The 22605-nt window shown below is 40.4% G+C and overlaps 1 protein-coding gene across 1 annotated transcript; it reads left to right on the top strand.

Moving 5' to 3' along the window:
- Nucleotides 1-602: 602 nt before the first annotated feature.
- cdk18 (cyclin dependent kinase 18) lies at nucleotides 603-21997 on the top strand. Its single transcript, XM_083971645.1, has 15 exons — nucleotides 603-724; nucleotides 9908-10044; nucleotides 11519-11650; nucleotides 11982-12038; nucleotides 13147-13261; nucleotides 14652-14746; nucleotides 14851-14913; nucleotides 16554-16677; nucleotides 17089-17209; nucleotides 19842-19939; nucleotides 20043-20148; nucleotides 20331-20373; nucleotides 20472-20562; nucleotides 20677-20754; nucleotides 21505-21997. Exons 1-15 carry the CDS (start codon nucleotides 607-609, stop codon nucleotides 21537-21539), a joined length of 1413 nt encoding a protein of 470 aa, XP_083827771.1. The 5' UTR covers nucleotides 603-606; the 3' UTR covers nucleotides 21540-21997.
- Nucleotides 21998-22605: the final 608 nt, after the last annotated feature.

The following is a 22605-nucleotide window of genomic DNA, read 5'->3' on the forward strand; positions in this document are numbered from 1 at the left end:
TACGGAGTCTTGTTGTAATTGAACCCACCACAGTCATCTCCTAACCTTTCACAATAATGAGCAGAATCTCGCATTATGCACAAACCCATGGTACTAAAGGAATCGCAGAGACACGATGACACCAATCTCCGCAGCACAGAGAGCATGGGACAGGGAAGAGAAGACAAAAGATGAGTGAAAAAAAAGCAGGAGACTGAAAACTAACTAGCAAGGATGGCTGCGGTTGTGTAACCTACAGTACTCAGAGATAGTGTGTATTGATCAGCTGCTATCCTGCTGTTTTCCACCTCATTATCAGGTGACACGGAAGACTGTCTATGGTCAGGCTGTGCCTGAAGATCCATTACAGCTACACAACATGCTCTGCAGCTTATGTCCTGTAGGTAGTGTACCAAGAAATGTTGACTTTTTGTCTTTGATTTCTTTGGCGATATATGTTCTGCACATGGTCTACATTTGAAATGCTTTGTGCTGAAAAAAAATAATGTCTGCAGTTTGTATATCATTGCCTTAAACATTTCTTCATTAAAAACATCAATGATAGGCTGATGCATGTTTGCTGAGCTGTTCTCTCGCTCTCCTCCAGGGTCGGCTCCTCTCAGCACCATGAACAAGATGAAGAACTTTAAGAGGCGTTTCTCTTTATCTGTTCCACGCACTGAGACCATTGAGGAGAACGAGTTCACCGAGCAGATCAACCAGCTCAACATTCGGCATACTCAGGGTAGGAACATCTGTTTTCTTTGCTTTAAGCCACATGTGGCACTTGTTTATGACTTTAAAGATGGGGTCCCTAATCTAATTTCGTTTAAAACTTTTTCTTTCTTTTTTACACATGCAATGCCAATGTTTTAAAAATGCTGATTTTTAAAATTATGTTTTTGAAATGTGATTGAATCATTACATGGTGATGAACCCACAGAGAATTATCACTCAACCATTAGGTTTAATGATCCACAACTCGACTGTTCTGCATCACACATAAGCTTTATCCCAATTCAGGGGGTCTCATCCTTCAGAGGTTGCGTTGTTGACATCATTACGCGTGAAAGCTGAACAGAATTGAGATGGGCCGCAGAGGGTTTTTGCTTTGTGTCACCAGCTGAGCTCTAAACGCTTACTGCAAACAACCTGCTCAGCAACAAACAGCAGACAGACACAGTTATGTAGAAACTGGGTCATTTAGCTGCTAAAGAGGCAGAAATGTATCTCAAAAGTTGTTGGAGACAAATACAAAGACAAAAAAAAAGTAAATATTTGACTTGCATTAGGAATGTGACAAGAAAAACAACTCCAATGAATTCTACTGTTGCTCCATAACTGCTGGATATGTTCATGAGAAACAAGACTATGCAGAAAGTTCATCATATCATGTTCATAACATTTACATTTACTCATTTGACAGACAATATAACTGTGCATCTTAGTGCCAGAAGATCAGGTGAAGAGGTGCGTTGACAGTGCATAATAAGTGCTAGTTAGGGTGTTAAAGGTGTTAGAAGCAAAAGTGCTTTCGGAAGAGATGAGACTTCAGAAGATTATTGTTCTGATAACATTCAGGGAACCATAACCAAAATACTCAGGGGTTTAAGTTTCTGACAGACACGCCACAGTAGCTGAAAAAAACATTTTATAACCAATAAGGCAATGGGTAATTAAGCTCATTCAAAGTGCTGAGCCTGTAGCTCTTCTACTTCCTTGTGTCTTTTTGGCCTGTGTGTGCAAATGAATAGCTCATGTCTAATAATAGAGCACAAACTGCAATCTCATTCTGGGTTTTAATACCGAATACAAAAGCCTCCCTTTCTGTAAGGAACCCTGGCAGATTAACCAGGGCTTTTCCAGCTACGGCTGGTACCACCACCGGCGCCGAGCCACAGAGGATCAGCAGGCTTCAAAGGGAAATGAGGGTCATGGTGGGAAAAAATGATCTAGATAAAGAACTGAGAACATTGAGAATTAGTATTTCAAGTGTTCCTGATGATACTGCGTTTTCATCCTATACCTTGACATTAAGTTGTCAGGGTATTCATCACTTTGGGTGGAAAACTGTGTGGATTCGTAGCTTTTCATCACCACTGTGCAATGTGAATAGAAGGAGGGAGAAAACGATATGGGATGCAAGGTCACTTGAGGTGAGCAGAAATTGCTGTCGAGCGCTCAAGTCTTACAATGCAAGCATGATGGACTGTAATCAAGTGGTTCTGCCATCACTAGAGTGGAGTAATCAAAATCAGGCAGCTACAGCCTCCTGTGTGGACAGAGGGTGCAGTAAAGTGAGGCTGTTACGCAGCTGCTCGACAGAGAGAGGCAGCTGGATGTGTAGTTTAACCCCATGAGTGTATCTGCCTGCATCACTGTCTGTCTGCTCCTGAAGGTCAGGACAGAGGTAACCAGACAGACAGACAGACAGACAGAGGAAGAGGACAAACAAATAGAGACTATGAAGTGAGTAAAGACAAGCGAAGACACAAAAAAGTTTGACTTTCCTCTCAGGGTGTTTTGCCTTTCCTCTCTCTCCTCTCCTCCTGTTCCTCTTGTGTGCGACTGAGGCAGTCGTTCTCTCACACAACACTGTTAGTTGTAAAACACCATCTGACATTTTTGTTAAGATTTAATCATCACATAACCCGGAATACATAATTTTCCCAAATGGTGTGTGCGTGTTTTATTACAAACTGTACATACAGTTTGGGGAATATACTCAATTGGTCAAAGGCAAAGAGTTACATAAGAAGACTGACAGCACTATCATGTGTCAAAGCAGCTCTATCTCTTTGAAATCATGTTCATGTAGCAACAACAAATGTCAAAATGTTATCACAGGCTGGATTTCATTCAGTCATTCTTTGTCTTTTCGGAGCTGGGCTCGGCAAGATATTCAGAAAAAATATATTTGAAATGAAGCCATTGTCCTGCAACTCTTCCTTATGGGCATCTGCACATGCTTCACACATAGTAGCAACACAGCTGCAGCCTTTGGCGCAACATCTTTAAAAAAAAAAAAATGAATGCGTACTCTGGCTTTAATGAATGAATCGCTACATTTAACAGCAGCAGAGTCAGCTGGGGTGAATGGGGAAGTAGTCCAGGGATTCCTGCTTGTGTCAATAAACAGACTATGGTTAAGGTTATGGAGAGAGTGTGGTTGCAGTTAGATGTGAATAAACGCAATGTCTAAAAAGAAACCGTGGACAAACTATTGTTGTTTGTTAGGAAATAGCTGCATTATCTAAGTGTAGCCTACATAAAAGATACAAGATGTTAGTTAGAGAGCTTTAGAGGTAGGTAGGTAGGTAGGTAGGTAGGTAGGTAGGTAGGTATAGGAAGAGCTAGGCTAGCTGTTTCCCACCGTTAGCAGTACCGTTACACCTGGTTCACACCGGACGCCGAAGCGCCGCGAAGCGGAGCGGCCGCACATCAGCATCCAGTTCACACCGGACGCTGATTTCTCTGCGGCGGTCGCAAGCGCCTCTGCTCCTCAGCTATTGTTTACTCACATTCAGAGCTGTTTTTTTTTTACATCATGGAGATAAGTAAATAAACAAATTTAATTATAATGCCGTGTGCTGTGGGTCAAACAACTCCCTCCACTTCCAAGATTAATTTCACGTCGTCCTTCACTTGACAACAACTCGTCTCTGCCTCCTCTCTCTCGCTCTTTCCCTGTTTGTTTGTGTGTTTTGACCGGAACACTTAAAGCAGAAGTGAGTGATCCGGTCATTTTCGCTAATGCTGCGTTCCAGGCAGGCTTTTGAAATCGTAAATTACAGCTTCAAGTCACAACTTACGACTTTGTAGCGTTCCAGGCAACCCACTCGTGTTTTTCCGACCTGTTTTACCGGTGAAAGTCACTATAACGGCCACTCGTAACTTCCGACCGGTGAACTCGTACCAGATCGAACTGGTACCACTTCACGGTCGGAAAAATACGAGTTTCCTTGAACGCACCATAACAGTCCTCGTCGCTACGTCACCACATTCACGGCGTTCCTTGGCTGCACACACAGCCCTGCATGCCGTTCTCTCTCCTCATTGGATAAAAACTGTAGGATACGATAAATGTTTTCTCTTCGGCTCAGAGCAGAGCAGAGGGACTGAGAGACCCGTGTTTCAGTCCAAACACTCTATGTAAGTGATTGCTGTCGGAAGATATAACTATTTAAGACTTATATTAAAGCAGATATCAGCTTCGCGGCCGTTTCGGCTAATGCTGCGTTCAAGGCAGGCTTTTGAAACCGTAAGTTACAGCTTCAAGTCACAACTACGACTTGGTAGCGTTCCAGGTAACCCGTAGCTCGTGTTTTTACCATCCTGTTGTCTGTGAAAGTTCCCTATAACGGCCACTCGTAACTTCCGACCCGTGAACTCGTACCAGATCGAACTGGTATGACTTCACAGGAAGGAAAAACACAAAGTATGAGTTTCTTTGAACGCACCATGAGTTAGCAGCCCCCGCCCTTGTCAGGCATCAATTGGTCCTCGTGCTACGTCACCACATTCACGCGCATCCCTTGGCTGCACACACAGCCCTTCATGCCGTTCTCTCTCCTCATTGGATAACACTTGTATCCCACAAGGAAAATTTTCTCCTCGGGTTACAGCAGAGCAGAGTGACGGAGAGACTCGTGTTTAGGCTGAAATACTTCATGTAAGTGATTGCTGACGGAAAATAGGACTATTTAGGACTTATATTAACAAAAACATTCCACTGATATCTGCTTTAACACAAATATATCACTCACTTCTGCTTTAAGTTTGTTGATGGGGGTAATTATTGATGAATGAAAAACGTACTTTTGAACGAAACAATCGATTTTCGTGAATAGATAACAGGAGAACTTACACAATGTACCTTTAAGGACTGTGTAAGTTCGATCAAATTTGATCACAAAATGACTTTTCTACTCATGTCAAACTGCCACTGTTCAAGATGCTTAAGAAGGTGGTCTAATGAATACATTAGCCTATGCATTTTCCAGTATAATTTTTACAATGCTGTCTCTCTATACGGTATATCCATAACTGTGCATATGAATCATATTAAACTGTACAACTCAAGCTCATAAGCAGAATTTCTTCAGCCTTAGCAGAAATTGGATTCTGTGAAAAAAATAAGTATGCATACTGTATGTCTACACCATGTGTGTTTGCATAAGTGACCTAACTGGTATCCATGACATAATGCCTGAAAAACCACTAATAGTTCTCATTGTGCAGAATCCCCCTGTTCACTTTCCATATATTAGTCCATTTAAATCTGTTTTGCTGAGCTCCCAGGCGAACGTGCTAATGTGATGTTGAGAGTAATCACATAAGCCACTGTGATACGTCAGTACTCTGATGAGAGCCCAGTGTGGATCAGAGTTGAAAACATACCGTCCCTGCAGAAGATGTGCCGCATGAAATTAATCCTGATCATAAGGTTAACAAATAACTTATCAGTCGCTTGATTCAAATCAGCTATGTGTGACAATGTGTTGGTTGCTCATCAGATTTCTTTAACTTATTAAACCCTCTGGCGCACACACAAAGTCACAAAGCCTTTATGACCAAGCTGGTGAGATTTACTTATCTTGGTTGTGTTGACTGGCTGTTGTCCATGACAAACTGCTGTTTGCTTTTACAGGAATAGCACTGCTAGCACCTGTTCCCATCAACCCACCTTCTCTAACCTGAGAGCTTTAGTTCTGTATCAATTAATGCTTGGAGTTATACCAACATTTATTAATTAATCCATTTAAAACCAATGTTATGATTTATGGATTAATGTTATCAGTTTTCTATGCACATCCAGCTTAAAGGTGTACAGAAATGGCCGTTTGTCCTGTTTGTCGCGCCGAGTTGTCACGAGCTGCAACATGAGTTTACCCGAGTAAGGAAAACGAATTTGATTGGTCGCTATCGAGTGGGTGGGATATTCAAAGCTTGGGGCGAGACCGAGCTCGGTGTGTGTGTGCGTGTCTCAGACGTTTGAATGACGGATTACGGATCCAATATCAGTGGCTGGTGAATCGTGTACAGGCTGACGTATAATCCGTGCGCCTGCATTATCCAATGCGGAAAAAAAAAAACACACTTTCATCCCGGATTTACTCAAAAATAGAATTTTGCACAAAGTTTGGCCTACATCGTCTGATAGATGAGTTATTACACTAATTTTATGACCCAGAGTGGGCTTAAATTCAATTTTCTTTTCTGTACACCTTTAAACTAATGCAGTTGGTGGTTATACCTTATAACTTCTAACCTACATTTGTTTTGTGTTGAAACTGCTATATGGACAAACTCTGATGTTTTACTACACAAATGATCAGTGATAATTCTCAGAGAGTTTCACCACTTAACACACATTACACACAGTAATTTGATCTGATGTGTGCAGTGTTACATTAACTAACCACTGACAACAATTATCACACTATTCTCACATTCTCTGCCTATAAATAATGGTGTAAACCCATTCACAGAAATATGTATTGCACCACTACACAGGTTTTATATTCAAAACTTGCACCACACCTACTGTATAGAGTGACTCAATACTGCATTAACCATTTGCCACACTGGACAAAAAGTTTGGTACAGGCAAAAATATTAGGAAAATATTGAATGGTATGCAACAAAATTACCATAGGTTCAGAATGATATTCATGTTACACAGAACATTAATCCTGCTAACTTTGACCTTAACCCATTGTTACCTGGCAACAGTTGTGGGTTTGAGTGAATTGTTTTAACAACTACTGATTATTGTGAAACTGGGCATTTAACTTGTATTACTACTAGTATCAGGTGAATATTCTGATACTTTGGTTTATGACTAAGGGCAGCATAGTAGTACTGTGGTTAGTACTGTTGCGTCTCAGCAAGAGGGTTCTGGGTTTGATTACCAGAGTGAAGTTTGTCGTCTGTCAAGTGTTTGTTGAGAAAGGCAACTTAACTTAAGATAATGACTATATTGACCAGCTTTAATTTTGAATTTCACACTGAATGTAAAAATGACCTTGCACGTAGCCTGGGTGTTCATTCTGCCTTTATTTGTGAAGCTCATTGCGCAACAGGTTTCCCGTGTTTTTTTTTTCTTTCTGCAACCCTGTCCTCCCTCTCTCTGTAATTACAATTTCACATGGAAACGCTACAAAAACATCATGTGGTGTAGCATATTGGATTGTCCTTTTCCTAACAAGATCTCTCGCAGGCAGCCATCCATATCTCACAGCAACAAGGCACGGTGTCATGGTGTGTGTGCATGTGCATGCGCTCGCTCTTATGCCTGTCGCCTTTGCTGACCCTAATTAGCATCAGGAGATCAAAGGAGTGCTGTAGCTGTGATATTCAAATGACCAGCAAACAGGTTGTCATTTCATCCCCCCTGGCTCATTTAGACTGTCAATCAGTCAGACACAAAGTGGCCTGTCAGACGTCACTCTCTGCCGCTGTTAAAGTGTCTTGTTAAACTCATCCAAGCATTTTTCTAATTTTCAGGCCCAGCCGCCTGGCCTCCATATATCTGCCTGCTTCATCTTTTTCCTGTAATTGATACCCCTGCAGTTTGTCATATGAGGGTAATATTATGTCTATATTTGTTCAATCAGTGCAGCCCAGCTGAATTTCCTGTGAGATGAGAGAGGACATAAGCCAAGCACTAAATATTAATTTTTGTGTACGTGTGTGTGGTGTTAGGAGGAGGCTTAAAGAGACATATGAGTTTTCTTCCTTAACACCTAGGCTTGCTTCCCTTGTTAGAAATGTGTCCCCATGGAAACAAGGAGTTAAAGTGCTCCATGCTTCAGCCCAGGAGGGACAGTTATAATACAGGCACACACACACACGCCTGGAGGCTGTCCATAAAATGGAGACACATGTCCACTTCACGCCCCACGCTCGCCGTACCGGTGCGGTGAGGCAGCCAACACTTGCTATTGAAAGTGGAGATCAAACTGCAGCTGAAATCTCACAGCCGCTCGCACTCAAAAGATGCCGACCGTATGATGAGGATCAAAGTCCATTCTTCTCGCTACATTGGCTAGAAGCTGTCACATTATGATGCTGGAGTGCTCACAGTGTAATTGTCTGACATGTTAGCTTCAGCAGCCTTAATTATGATCTCCTCTGTAGTCGTGTTGAGGTAAGAGTGTGTATGATGTCTCTCTTTGTTGTGTTGCGATATTGGTATGTTATCTGCTAACAGAGAGAAACAGTCAGGTCTTTATACCTACTTATAGGCTTTGTTAGATGGGTGTCGCTAAATTGGAGAAGACAGATGATTTTTTTTTCCTTTAAGCATCAGAAACTCAAAGAGTAAAATACGTGAAACAGGTGTAGCAGGTGAAGCCTTGTTGTGAAGTTAGATTTTAAGAAGGGTTTAGGGATACAGTTATACCGTTTGTCCACTAGAGACACCAACAGTTGATTTTTCAACTGTAAAATCTCAATATAAAATGATCTGTTTAGCTATATGCAAACTAATTGCAGTCCAGTTGGCATGGAGTAACATAATCATCTAGTTGTTGGTTAACATTTGCTTAATTTAATGTCTGTATTAGTCTTTACCAATTTCTAAATGACTCTCTTTGTCCATCAGCTTGTTACTAACATTGTGCTAAGTGGTATTACTGTAGGTTCATTAGACATTTTTGTTTCTAAAAACAGTTTCAGGAAGCAAATGGTGTAAGAGTGTTTTTTATTGTTGTGAAAGGGAGAGTGGTGTGAGATGATTATCATAGATATATAGGCTATATATATACTGTCAGTACATATGATGATTTATAAGCAACAGTCACATTAACAAACCATAGTTTTATTTGTTCAAAAAAAGAAGGTGAGCTTTAAGGTAAAGCCAGGCTAGCTGCTGCGCTATGCAAACTGGCTATTGTATTCATATAATATAATGATATAAACCGATTGATATGAGGGTTTTCTTGATCTTACGTAACTAATTCAAACACATTCAAATTTAGAACGGTTTGAAAGTTATTGTCAAACTGTTAGATACTGGTGATGTAATGTATTGTCTTCCAGTTTTTTTGTTTGTTTGTCTGAAACATTAGAAATCAATTGAACTCTAGAATATATAAATGTCTAGCCGATAAAACAGTTGGTTCCGTGTATGTGAGCTATGTCACATACTCTGTGTATCTAATGTGGATTTATTGTAGTACTTTTGTACCCAGACCTTTTATTCAGTGTTGATGTTCATCTGTGATGTTGGTTCTTCTCATATTAGAGAAGAACTCTCTGCAACAAAACCTAAATAAATTAATGGGGAAACGAAACACAAGCAGACACTGCTATGCAGAACTGAAGTCAAATAAATAAAGGAATATTAAAATGCTTTTATCTATTGCTTTTGCTTTTAGGTAGGTAAAAGCAAAGGCAGTGGGGGAATCATTTTTTATTCTTTTATTTATTTATTTTTATATTTCCACTTCTGTGTACACTTCTGTAAGCAGATTTTTAAAAAAGATTTCTGGCATTTCTGTGACAGACAGATACAGTAAGAAATCTCTGAGTTGTTTTATTTGTTTTATTTGTTAGGATCCCCATTAGCTGCGCTCTAGAACGCCGCTAGTCTTCCTGGGGTCCACAGTTAAAACCAATACATTTAAACATAAATCTGCAATCACAACATAAAGGCAAGTCAACAAAATCTTACATTAAATCTGTACCATCAGATTATCATCCACATCAAAGAACCTGTGTAAGACAACTCCGATGTACAGCAGTTATAAAATAAAATAAAATAAAATAAATGAGTAGTCCAGTGAGAATAATAATGACAGAAATAATCCCCACACCGGACATTAACACAGGTGAATCGTGCTAATCCCTCAGAGACCTTGACTCCACTGGTGCGTCCTTTGTCACCTTTCTATCCTGACTGAATGTGTCTTTTCCTCTGCAGACCTGACTCCAGACAGACTGGGTCCTCCGTCTCATGATGCCAGCCCGGTGAGCCCTGAACCAACCACACCAGGAGCTCAGTCTCCATCCCACCTCCAATACCACAACAAGGCCCAGCACAGACGTTTCTCCATGGAGGTAAGTAGCTGTGGGAGGAGGTTAACAGGCAAGCGCTTCACTTCACAAGCTTTTCTGCCACAGATCAGTTACTTGTTGCAGATGAAGCACTGTGGAGACCGTTCAGGTTCATGTACACGTTAAAAGGCTAAAAAGAAAAGTTTGTCTACCAGATATCAACAGTGGCACATGTATTGTATTCTTCTGTTTAAACTCTTCCCCAGGAGTCATTTCTTCTTTTCCGCCTCTGCCAGCTCAATGTGATGAGTCACCTTAGAGGCTTTTAACCCTGCCCGCAGCAACAGACTTTTCATTGGAAATGTGAGAGAGTTCACAGTTCCACCTTTTAGAAAAAGTCCCTGTGGAGCCTGGGTGATTCACCCGAAATATTTCTTATATTCCACACAATTTGTTCCAGACAGGCAAGTGAAGCTATGCCAGAGAGAAAAGAGCACTCGTGAAGGACTCTGGTACTGTGAAGACAAAAATAGTGGTGCGACAGTGAGAGGGCTTATATATGAGCTTATATCATCTTGAAAACCTCATTCAGTACCTGTCTGATAAAAGGATTACCAGTTGTAGCTAATTGTTGTCTGGCTGGTTAATTCTTTATTTATCATTAAGCTGTTAATAATATTTTTATGGTTGCTATGTTGTGAAAAATCCACTTAGTTGGTGCATGAAGATAGCTTTATAGCTAATTTATTAAGGTGACCTTTGCAAAGGACATACAGCCGTTTACCCTCTGGAAAAAGCTGCGGGGCATTCGGATGAAAATCAATTTATAATTGCTTATTAACATTAACAAGCCTGTTTCTGTATTATTGTGGCAGGGCTCCTCATTAATTAGAGTTCTTGCGCTCCAATGTGATACATCTACAAAAGAAAATATGAATGAGTCAAATTTTCAAAACAGCAGTGGGGGTGCGTAGGGCTACCCACCTGCTGGCTCATAAAGTGATAATTTCATAATAGTCTTTAGCAGTCAACTTTAAGCAAATTGTTCAGATGATGCAACCAGTTACTTTTCATTTACGAGCAAAGTCAATACACTTGATTAATTTTTAATTATCTGTTTTTTTCTTCCTTTGGCAGAACACAACCGTGTCTTTAGTGTACTATGTACTAAGCCAACATTATGCTAAACATATCCTTTCCTCTGAGTTATGCAATGGATGTACACTAAGGTGACCTTTGAAAACCTGGGCAAATTTAATGGTTTATAATTTATTTAAATAGCCTTAATGAATAATTAATCCATGCTATATGTGGAGGAGCACTTCTGTGTCTACACAGTGCGTGTTTAGTTTCACAGTCCTTTTCCCACATAACTGCTGTGTTTGGAAACAACAGATTTGTTTCATTACCGATCAATATTATTATAGCTTGTGAATATTTGTATTGACACAGTATGGTCTATAATCCAGAACAGACAGGTACACGGGCAGCAGTACAGTGTGTTGTTAAACTCCTCTGTCTGTTGGCTTGGCTGCAGGATGTCAGTAAGCGTATGTCCCTGCCCATGGACATCCGCCTGCCCCCGGAGTTCCTCAAGAAGCTGCAGCTGGAAAGTGAAAACTCACCGCTCTGCAAACCCCTCAGTCGCATGTCACGACGCGCCTCACTGGTTAGTACTCTCTGTCACTACACAATGTGCTGCATCTATCAATGACTTATTACAAACTCATGTTGACATGACATATTAACCAATTTATTTAACACTTTATAGGCCCTGTAAATCGTATGTAAATGTCTTGTGTCTTATTTTTCAATCCATTTCACAGATAATTACAGTTAATGTTCGTGTTACAGAGCATTTTTCCTCTATGCAAAATCTTGCCCTATTGTTGTTATTGTGTAATATTCTGAGTCCTTTATTGACTGCTAATGTGATCATTTCCAAGGTGAGGGGACCATAACAGATTAGTCTGTCTTTTTCTTTTTCTTTTTCCCTCTAGTCTGATATAGGCTTTGGGAAACTGGAGACATATGTGAAACTCGGCAAACTGGGTGAGGTACGTCTTGACCAATTAGTCACTCACTCACCTTTTTGACATTTTTCAGACGCATCATCCACTTAGGGATTTGTGCTCCACTATTACGCCCACACGGCTGCAGCCGCTGAGCAATTACTTAAGACAAACTCATCAAGTAATAAATTAATAAACAATCTGTCAGATATATTATGTCAACCACGCTGACCACAAGTGGTCTGTAACACTTCAGTTAAACTTATCAGGCTGGCTGTGAGTCAAACCTGTCAGGGGAGGCAAACGGCTGTCAGAATGGCTAAGATAACTTTGTTTATGTTCCTAAACAAGACAAACAGTGTACGTGTGTCCAGTTGCTTTCATTAGTTCTACATGGCTGATTCAGCTTAACAAAAACAAAAACATGTGCTCAGATGCGTTGCTCTCAGTACATCGGATGAGGAGGGTGTAAAGATTGTATGACACGGATGATGCACTTAAATCAGCGAACCATTTATCTGAGCACAGTTATTGCCTTAAGAAGTGGAGAATGATTAGCGACAGAAGCTGCCTGTATTAGTCTCAGTCACAAGGCTCAGCAGCAGATAGCAGTGGAGCAGATTTGCTCTCCTCACAGCCTGCAGTAGTTATCTTCAGTTATTACAACACCTACTACATAATGTGAAAAGCAGGTGTGTACATCCATATATATACAGTACATACACACAAATATATATATATTTAATATGTTGTTTGGAGGATGAGCTGTTATGACCAATAATTAAAACCAAAATAATCAGATCTAAATATATATGCATTGAATGAATAGTTTAAAACAAAATCTGTTTATGTTTCAATTACATAGTGATGTTTTGAGGCTGCTCATGGACGATCCAGGGTCAAGTTTCTGCCAATCAACTTTTCATTGCAAAAACACAGACTGACTGGCATACAAGTATATTAAATCAATAGATTCAAACCTACAGTATGTTTTTGTGTGTGTGTGTGTGTGTGTGTGTGTGTGTGTGTGTGTGTGTGTGTGTGTGTGTGTGTGTGTGTGTGTGTGTGTGTGTGTGTGTGTGTGTGTGTGTGTGTGTGTGTGTGTGTGTGTGTGTGTGTGTGTGTGTGTGTGTGTGTGTGTGTGTGTGTGTAGGGGACGTATGCGACAGTGTTCAAAGGGCGGAGCAAACTAACAGAGAACCTGGTTGCGTTGAAGGAGATTCGACTGGAGCATGAGGAGGGAGCACCGTGCACCGCTATCAGAGAGGGTACACAGATCAGCAAACACACACATGCACACACACACACACATCAGCAAACACACACATATACAGTACATGTACACACACACACAAACAGTTATATGTTCAGTCAAGGTTGTGGGCAACATGTGCTGCCTTCAGTAAATAAAGTATTCTATTTTAAGATCAAGCATCACAAAAAGTAATTGAGTACAGCACATTTTAATCTTCCTCATTTACACACACACACAGATGAATTTGCCCCATACAGGTCACTCATTGTGCATAACAATACATACTGTGGCTATATAATCTATACAGTATCATGGATCATTTCACCACTACTGTAACTTTGTGTCCTTATAATAATGTATTAATAACTGGACACACAGGAAATACATACATACATTAAACTCATTTCATAGCCTCAGGCGAGTGCATGTTATTGACAAACTGACCTTCCATTCTTGCATGTCTAACACACATCTAATAATGAAAAATCATCAGAAAAAAGAGAGACTGTGTGACACCTTCTAAAAATATAATGAACTTGTGATCACACACTGCTATTCTGTTGCCAAAGGAAAAACCTGTTATTTTCAACCTGACCTATTTCCCGTAGCTGTGGCTATTTTGTACATTGTCCCACAGTTTTCCGAATAAACAGGAGTTTTTACATGAGTCAGGAATCACCTGCAAGACAGACAACTTGAGCCGCCTGGAAACAGCAATTATATCTAAATGTGTAATGTAGATTCAGGGTAACTCATTGGCTTTTTTATCACACAGAGACCTACTACCGGTACTACTGAGACCGTTTCATTCCTGTCAAAGTAAAACAGAGTCTTCAGGGTTCTGATGTTGATTTGTGAGCTTTGCTTGCACACAGATCACAAATGATGCCCAATTTTGCAAATGTTTATCAATGATGCACCACTTCTGTATACCCTACCATGAGTCCCAAGGTGTTTCTTTAGAGGCCATGAATTGTAGAGGCCACAACAACTGTAAATTCTTTAATTACACAGCTGGGACATATGTCTAAGTTTTGCTATTGCTACATGGCTAACAGTAGCATTGACAGCAGTTTCCCTGTCGTGGTTTATCAGTAGCAAAACTAGGAAAAAAAGGAAAAGTCACACGCACATCCGTACCAAAAGCTTTGGGCAGGTGCTGAGCCAAAAACAAAGAATTAAAAAGAAAGTAAAAGGCTCACAGGTGTGTCTTGCTATGTCTTTTACATCAGATTTTCCATATTATTTGTGGTAATGTTATATGTATTGTCCATGATAAATAAAAAGTATAAATGAATAAATCATGTCAGAGCAGAAGCTGTGAGATTCTACTGCCATTGTTGCTCTGGAGCATCTTAAGCACCTGGAGAAAATTAGCATGTCTTCTTCCATCTTCCACACAGTGTCTCTACTGAAAAACCTGAAGCACGCCAACATCGTCACGCTGCACGACATCATCCACACCGAGCGCTGCCTCACGCTGGTGTTTGAATATCTTGTGAGTATATTCAGCGTACAGGCCTCGTGAAGGTGTCTGCCTCAAATAACAGAAGTGGAACATTAATAGATCTGAGTGTGAACGCTGCAGCTTTTCTCTTCCAGGATAGTGACCTTAAACAGTATTTGGACAACTGTGGGAATCTCATGAGCATGCACAACGTCAAGGTGAGCCACACACAAGGTAGTGATTCATCTTCTGCACTTGCATTAAATGTCAGTGACCCAACGTACCACAGCAAGGGAAAATGCATTTGTTTACATCGGGCTGACACACAGAAATAATAACTACCTCATATGTTTATTACTGAGACTAAACACATTTATGTTCATTGAGAGTTTTGATTTCATACTCCCCTCAGGTGGAAGCTTTACGTTGTCAAACCAATAAAACCAGTGATCAAACTATTGATAATTATTTTGCATGGTGATCTATGCTGCCCTACAACGCAATAATTTTTTTTGTCAAAAATGACATTTTGTGACATTTTGTCATTCAAAAATGATATTTTGTCATTTCTGCTACATCATGTGGATAAATATCTTGACTCAACGTTATCTTATTTGGGATATATTTGGGGGTGGTTTTCACAGTAACTCCCAAAAACTGTGGTGAAACAACAAGAGAACACCGTAACAGGAGTTACTTTATTCTGTTTGTGTATAGAATGCACAACACGCTCTACTGTACAACAGGCTACTACCATTTTACGAACCAATGGGAGTTACCCCTTTCTTGCGTTGTATGGCCAGCTTATATTTTGCCTCAATGCACAAACAGACAGAGGTAACTCTGAAATAAGGGTAAAATGTTAAGTTTGAGTTAAATATTTTTACACAGCTAGACTACTACTCACAAAAACAAAGATTTGACCAATTTTCAGAATCCTAAGTTCAATACAGTTGACTGGACAAAACTCATTTTTCTCAGAACTGCACTCTGAGGAGTTACTCCTTTCTTCCGTTGTAGGGCAGTATGACTCTAGTCTCATGTTTAACTATAATTAAAGTGGTAATTGCAGAGATTTCAGTCGTCACAGAACTCCAAGAGCGACAAAACAAACTGTTGCTGTTTTACCAAAGCTGTCAGGCAGTAATTGATCATTTTCCATCATTCTGTGAGGGACCATGATCCGACTGTACGCTGCTCACAGCACGAGTCTGCAAACAGCAGGGCACAGTGAAAGGAATTGGTCACCTCGCCAAGAAGCTGGAGATGTGCAGCTCTTCATCTTCCAGCTCCCTGTGGCTGTTCCTTCTTCCTTCATTTCCCCCTGCTGTCAGAAAATGCTGAAAGCAACAATCATCTTCTTTTGAAACTTTTTTTTTTTTGAGTAACGACAGCGGTAAATGTTAATCTCACTGAGAGATGCGTTTTCTTTGACAGCTACATAATAAAAGCCAACTTATGTTGCCAGTTAAATGCCTTTATGTGACGCTGCAGCGGTAGGAAGTGTTTCATTGCATCAGCAGAAACTTTGATCAGGCGGCTACAGGCTGAGCTGGCAACAGATGAATTAAATGCAGAGGAAAATCTTTGTAATTGCCAGTTTAAGTTACAAGGCTAAGTGTCTGAAAAATGAATAACTGCTGCTCTGAATGCGTTTCATAGTCTGCAAACCATCATGAATGAAAAATCTGTTGCAAAATAAAACATTTTAATCATCTTTTCGTCTTTTTGGCAACTATCTGGAAATGAAAAAAAACTATTTTGTAAAAAAACAACAACAACAGAATATTGTCAACAAACATCAACATATGCAAATATACCAGATTTATTTACTTTACTTTGGTTCTTTTTCCTACAGATCTTCATGTTCCAGCTGCAGCGTGGTCTGTCCTACTGCCACAAGAGGAAAATCCTCCACAGAGACCTAAAGCCTCAGAACCTGCTCATCAACGATAAGGGCGAGCTTAAACTAGCCGACTTTGGTAGGAAAACTCTCTCTCTTTCTCTGTCTATAGATATATATATGCACACAATGCATTCGTGGCTGTAAAAACTTGTTTCCTGCCACATTCGCATTCCAATTATATTTTACTGCCACTCTGAGATCTGCTCTCTTGATTACTTTAACACCCTCACTTCCTGTATCCTAGCAACTGTGCCCCTCTCTCTCTGAGTTTTTCTCAGTTTTGTGCTGAAAGATAAATCCTCCAAAAATTCCTTGACTGTTGAATTTCAACTAAACACAGACAATGAGCTGAAGCCACTGTAAGATTGTTGTTCAGGGAGCTTTGGGGAAACACAGTATGCTAATGCTAAGAGGTGTACGCGATATAACGCACAACAATGTTGTTGAATATCTTCTGTTACGCAACCTTGAACTCTTTGTCGTTCAGGTCTGGCCAGAGCCAAATCTGTCCCCACTAAAACCTACTCCAACGAGGTGGTAACTCTGTGGTACAGGCCTCCTGATGTGCTGCTGGGCTCCACTGAATACTCCACACCCATTGACATGTGGTGAGTTGTACAGTATATGGACATTTGATCCCCAGTGCCACAATAAACATCTGCTCACTTTGGCATATCACACACACTGCACCGCAACCACTCACTGGGAAAAAACACCAAGTGAGAGTGAGGCCGTGTAGAGGTTTTAAAACTAAACAGATATACAGTAAAATGCATTTTTCTATTATTTTATTTATAAAACTATTATACAACAACAGGCATCATGTTTCGGCTTAACTGTGACACAACTGTTAATGTGCTTTATGCATGGTGTATAATTGTGTATTTTTGTGCTTCATCCTCTAGAACTAATTCAAGCTTGACTGTGACTGAATGTAAAGATTTCAAAGAACTGTATACTGTATGTGCTTCCGTTGAAATATACAAAATGTAAACAACCACCATAAAGGTCAGGCTCCTGCATCAACGTGTTCATCATCTGAACATTTCAAACACTGTGCCTTTTACATTTTGCTTAGGAAAATGTTAGAATGCAATAGCAATACCCTTAGGAAATCTATGCAACATTCAGTGTGTGAAAAGTGATATAGAAAAGCAAGAAAGCAAGGAAGAAACCCTCCTTAGTTGAAGAAAATTGAGGAGTTTTTTTGCTGTTGTTGTTGCTGCCTGTGTCACGATCCTTCCGTAATATTTCCCAGCAATAGCCTTACTCCCTTAGGCGATGGCATTTATATCCAACTCTCCCTCTCTCCCTCCGGTCCCACTCACCTGCCCTTTCCACACCCACTCACACACCTGTTCTCAGTTTTCCCCAGATATCCAGTCACTATCTAAATCTGCCTGTTGTACCATCTCCCTTCCTCGTCATATTGTGTTCTCATTCCTGTGTCTGTCTGTCTCTCTGTCCGTCTGTGTGTTTCACTGTGAGTCTTCATCATCATGTCATTAAAACTCCCCTAACAGCAACTGCCTGCTGTGTTTGGGTCGCCCCTGCCTGTGGTCCCAACATCAAATTTTTAAAACCTGATAGTAGTTTTCTCCCATCTCATTAGTCTCACAGCCATCTGACAAGTTTGTGTTTTCAGAATTTTCCCAGAAACAAATTTTATGATCTGCAAAGTAACTTTTGCTTTTCATTATTTCAGTTTGATGTCTTAGCTTCACTGATCAGACTGATGTGCATTCTGGCATCAGAGAGCTGAAAGTTTCTCTCTGCTCAGTTTAACATGTGAGCCTCTTTGAGACACAGTTCTGAAGCCAATTATGTACAGTACAGTGGCCCTGAGCGCTCAACACAGTGTACACACATACAGTTTAAAACAACATATGCAAACAAAACACAAGGAAATGCAGCAAACATCTTCATCAACTTGAGAATACATGTGCTGTGAATACACACAACAAAGTCAGATACATAAACATGCTGCAAGTGAGTTAAAGTTTTTCTAGGAGACACAAAAAAGCGATGAACCCAGTTGTGACACTTTTATGGATCTTATAATATTGTTTGTTTTTTATGCACATTTGACTTAAGTTACAAAAAATATATTTAAAATGTTGATACTGTCAATTATTAATAATTGTTATTTATGTAATTTAAATATTTAAATTAGCATTATCAGTCATAGTGACCTCCAAAAAGCAGTTTTCCTTCTTGCCTCTGACTGATTAGTTTAGTGACATGATGTGACTTTGTGTTGTGCGCAAACAGAAGTGTTATGCCCAAACTGTGGAATGACCTCCCTTTGCACATAAGACAAGCTCCCTCACTGTCCATTTTTAAAAGTCGTCTTAAAACCCATTTTTATTCCTTGGCTTTCAACCCAGCATGAGACTCTGTGTGTTGTTTTAGTGTTTTATTGTTTTAACATTATTATTGTTTTTAGTGTCTATATTGTTTTTATGTCTTATGTTTTTACTGTTTCTACATTGTTTTTATTATGATTCTATTTTTACTTGTGTACAGCACTTTGTTCCAGCTGAGGCTGCTCTTAAAGTGCTTTATAAATAAAGTTGAGTTGAGAGTTAATGTGCACAGAACCTGATCTGGATCCATCTGCTTTGGCATTGTTCCTAATTAAACTAGTGCCAATATAAAATGTACGTACTAAAAATGTAGGTATTTGATCTACCAACTTCTAATACACACATGTACAGTAGTGGCATGGAGCTGGACTGAGCTGACATGCTGCACTGCTTCAGGGCAACCCAAAGAACACAGGGTCCTCAGAGCAGCCTGGTACAGAGAGATGTTGTTACTTGGTTAATTAGATAAATATCGTCCATTTCTAGAAATTGTGCATATCTAAAATCACCCAGTTTATTAGCAGAGAGGTGAGTCATTTGTCACATACTGTAATGGCGGGTAATTTATTTGCATTTATATCCTTATGTGTTTCTGCTAATTAGTAGTTCGCCATGGTGAGAGAATTGTGGCTCAGTAGCAACACAGCGGTCTTTTATGAGCTCAGCTAGCTACGCATCCTCTCATCAGACCACACAGCGCCTCCTCAACACGCCATCCTGGATGAAACAAAAGGCTGCACTGTGCCCACTCACTCCTTGCGTATTTGCACTTGTGATCGGCACACTTTGAAGCGTGGAGTGTTTGTTGTAAAAGGGCCTCACCCAGAGTTTCAATATGTTAGACTTCATATCCTCGTCGTTCTTCCTCCTCCAGGGGCGTGGGCTGTATCCTGTATGAGATGGCAACGGGTCGTCCCATGTTTCCCGGTGCCACAGTGAAGGAGGAGCTGCATCTCATTTTTAGGCTCATTGGTAGGCTAACATCATAATATCTTACAAACCAGACAAAAAGGTAGTATATTATAATCAATGTAATGTCACTTACAGCATCCTTTATTCCTCCTTCCTTCGTCAGGCACTCCAACAGAGGAGACTTGGTCAGGCATCAGCAGTAATGAAGAGTTTAGGTCCTACCTGTTCCCTCAGTACAGACCTCAGGCTCTTATCAACCATGTGCCCAGGTACCAGTGACAAACCTTGCTGAGTGGTGACTGCTATCTGCTCTGTTGTGTAATTAAGAAACTCCAAACCATGGGCATTGTTTGGTTAAACAAGAATGAAAGGAAGATGTTCACTCTATATCATTTTTTTTTGTCATCAGTATGGGAATAAATCTCTCCTTTTTTTCCTTTGTGTCCATCAGGTTGGACACGGAGGGGATTGACCTGCTGTCTGCTCTGCTTCTGGTATGAGACAAAAGCTCAGTCACCGTCACATGGATTAGAGACACTTGTCATCGTTTGCACAGACAAACTCATCAGCTGTTTCTTTATTATAACTGCAGTATGACACCAGGGGCAGAATGTCATCTGAAGCCTCTCTACGACACCCTTACTTCCAGAGCCTGGGGGATAACATACACAATTTGGCAGACAGTAAGATATGCACACACTACACAATAAAAGTATGTTACATGTGCATGCTTCATTTTAAATTAGAGGCAATACTCTTGCTCTTATTTCCTTTCCTCTCTTTGCTCTTTGTTCCAGCTGCCTCAGTGTTTTCCCTCAGAGAGGTGCAGCTCCAGAAGGACCCGGGCCACCGCAGCTCCGTCTTCCAACCTCTGGGTAAAGCACCTGCCACACATCATATGATACAACTTCACTACAGTACAAACTTTGGTCAAAGTCACAGTTACTGGTATACACTCATGTCTTCACACTTAACAATACTCCTGCGCACTGACCTTGTTCCACACGTTATGTATGTTTACAGCATTCAACTTGCTAATGAGAAGAGATTCATTTTTCCTTAGCTTCTTCTCGAGTTTCGTTTTGTCTACACGTGAGAAAGACAAAAGTCAGACGCGAGCGCAAGGCTCTAATGATAGCTATTGAAACAAGAATGTCTGACTTGCTTCTGACCACAACATCTGAAATTGTAAAGTGTCAGCAGACATACTTTGCTAATTGGAAAAACTCTTCACGAAGCTGCCACACTGAGTTTGTTTACTCAGACACAAATAAAGCGGCACAGAGAGGAGCCGTGCAGGAACTGGAAAAGCAGTGAAAATAAATAAGGAGTTATTTACATATTCACTGTCAACAATATACACTTTAATAAGCTTGTCATACATGTAATAAGTCTCCCTGTGGCTTTCTTTTTTCACCTGAGTAGATTCATTTAAACCAGTAGGTGACCGTTTCTAGGAAGCGCCATCGAAATGTTATAGGTAACATGAGGGAAAATCTTTTAAAGCAAAAGCATAAGTCATACCATCTCTTCGACAAGACCGCATCTTGTGTTTAAATTGGTGCTCGTTAACGATGAATCACCGTTTTACAGGAAATGATATCTTGATTTGTGTCTCGCCTCAGGTCGAGGGAAGAACCGGAGACAGAGCATCTTCTAGAGGTTGCACAGGGCAGAGACACAGACGAGACACAGTAAAAGAGGAGCTGCCTTTCTGGACCACAGCACAGAGGCCAACAGAGCTCAGCATATTCACAAGCATGCCGCACCTATGTACACACACACACACACACACACATACACTTGCATGTAAACACACGCAAACACTCATGTGCACTCACTCATTTCCATGGCAGCCGACCATGGAGATGCACAGGGTTTGTGGAAATAAAGGTGTAATGCACCTTTAGCTGAGACACACTTTCCCTCCTGACACACACACATACACAACACACATACATACACATTTTACTTGCACACATTTGCACAATCAGTGACAATGAACATGCTGCCATCACTCAGCTGCACCAGAGATTTAAGCATCCCCCGGGCACACACATACATTTCAACCCAAGGAAGAAAAAAAAAACAGGCCGCTAAATAAAACAGCCTGACACAGAATCACTATGTATCATTTCTAGTCTGAACACAGCCATTAACTTTGGTTAATGACCACATCTGGAAGTATTGTGTGAACACAAAGACAAACAAGCAGGAGGGTTGTAGTGTTAATGGTTGTTGCGTCAGTTTTACATAGAATCTGATGAGGTGAAATTTCTTTTCTTTTTTTCTTGATAATATGGAGGATCTGATTTTGCTTTAAAGTAGCACTATCGCAAATTCCAATTCTTTGTTCGGCCACTAGATGGGGCCAGTGGTGCAGCGTATCAGATATAAACATCCTCGTCCTCTTTACATAGCCTGCCGTTCAAGGAGGTGGGGCTAAGGCTGCATGCTCATTCTGCATTTGCTCCACAGGCACTACACAGGTGGCTATATTTTGTGTACAGATAGTTATGGCTCCCCTGGACCTATTTATTGCATATTTCAATTTTCTTTTATTTCTATAACTGCTGAATTTGCGATAGTGCTACTTTAACATGACTCCAAATTTTGTTCCCAGCTCCACAGCGGAATTATGTGATATTAATTCTGGTGTTTTTTAAATTCCCTTTTAACTCTGTCCACCCTTTTTATTTATTCAGTTAACTGTTCACTTTATTTCA

The sequence above is a fragment of the Trachurus trachurus genome (genome assembly GCF_905171665.1).
Source record: "Trachurus trachurus genome assembly, chromosome: 5".
Taxonomy (NCBI): domain Eukaryota; kingdom Metazoa; phylum Chordata; class Actinopteri; order Carangiformes; family Carangidae; genus Trachurus; species Trachurus trachurus.

Coding starts and splice junctions, on each gene's coding strand:
- cdk18 (XM_083971645.1), top strand. CDS start 607: ATGAACAAGATGAAGAACTTTAAGAGGCGTTTCTCTTTATCTGTTCCA. Junction 12,039..13,146: donor AACTCGGCAAACTGGGTGAG/GTACGTCTTGAC, acceptor GTGTGTGTGTAG/GGGACGTATGCGACAGTGTT. Junction 20,563..20,676: donor CATACACAATTTGGCAGACA/GTAAGATATGCA, acceptor TCTTTGTTCCAG/CTGCCTCAGTGTTTTCCCTC.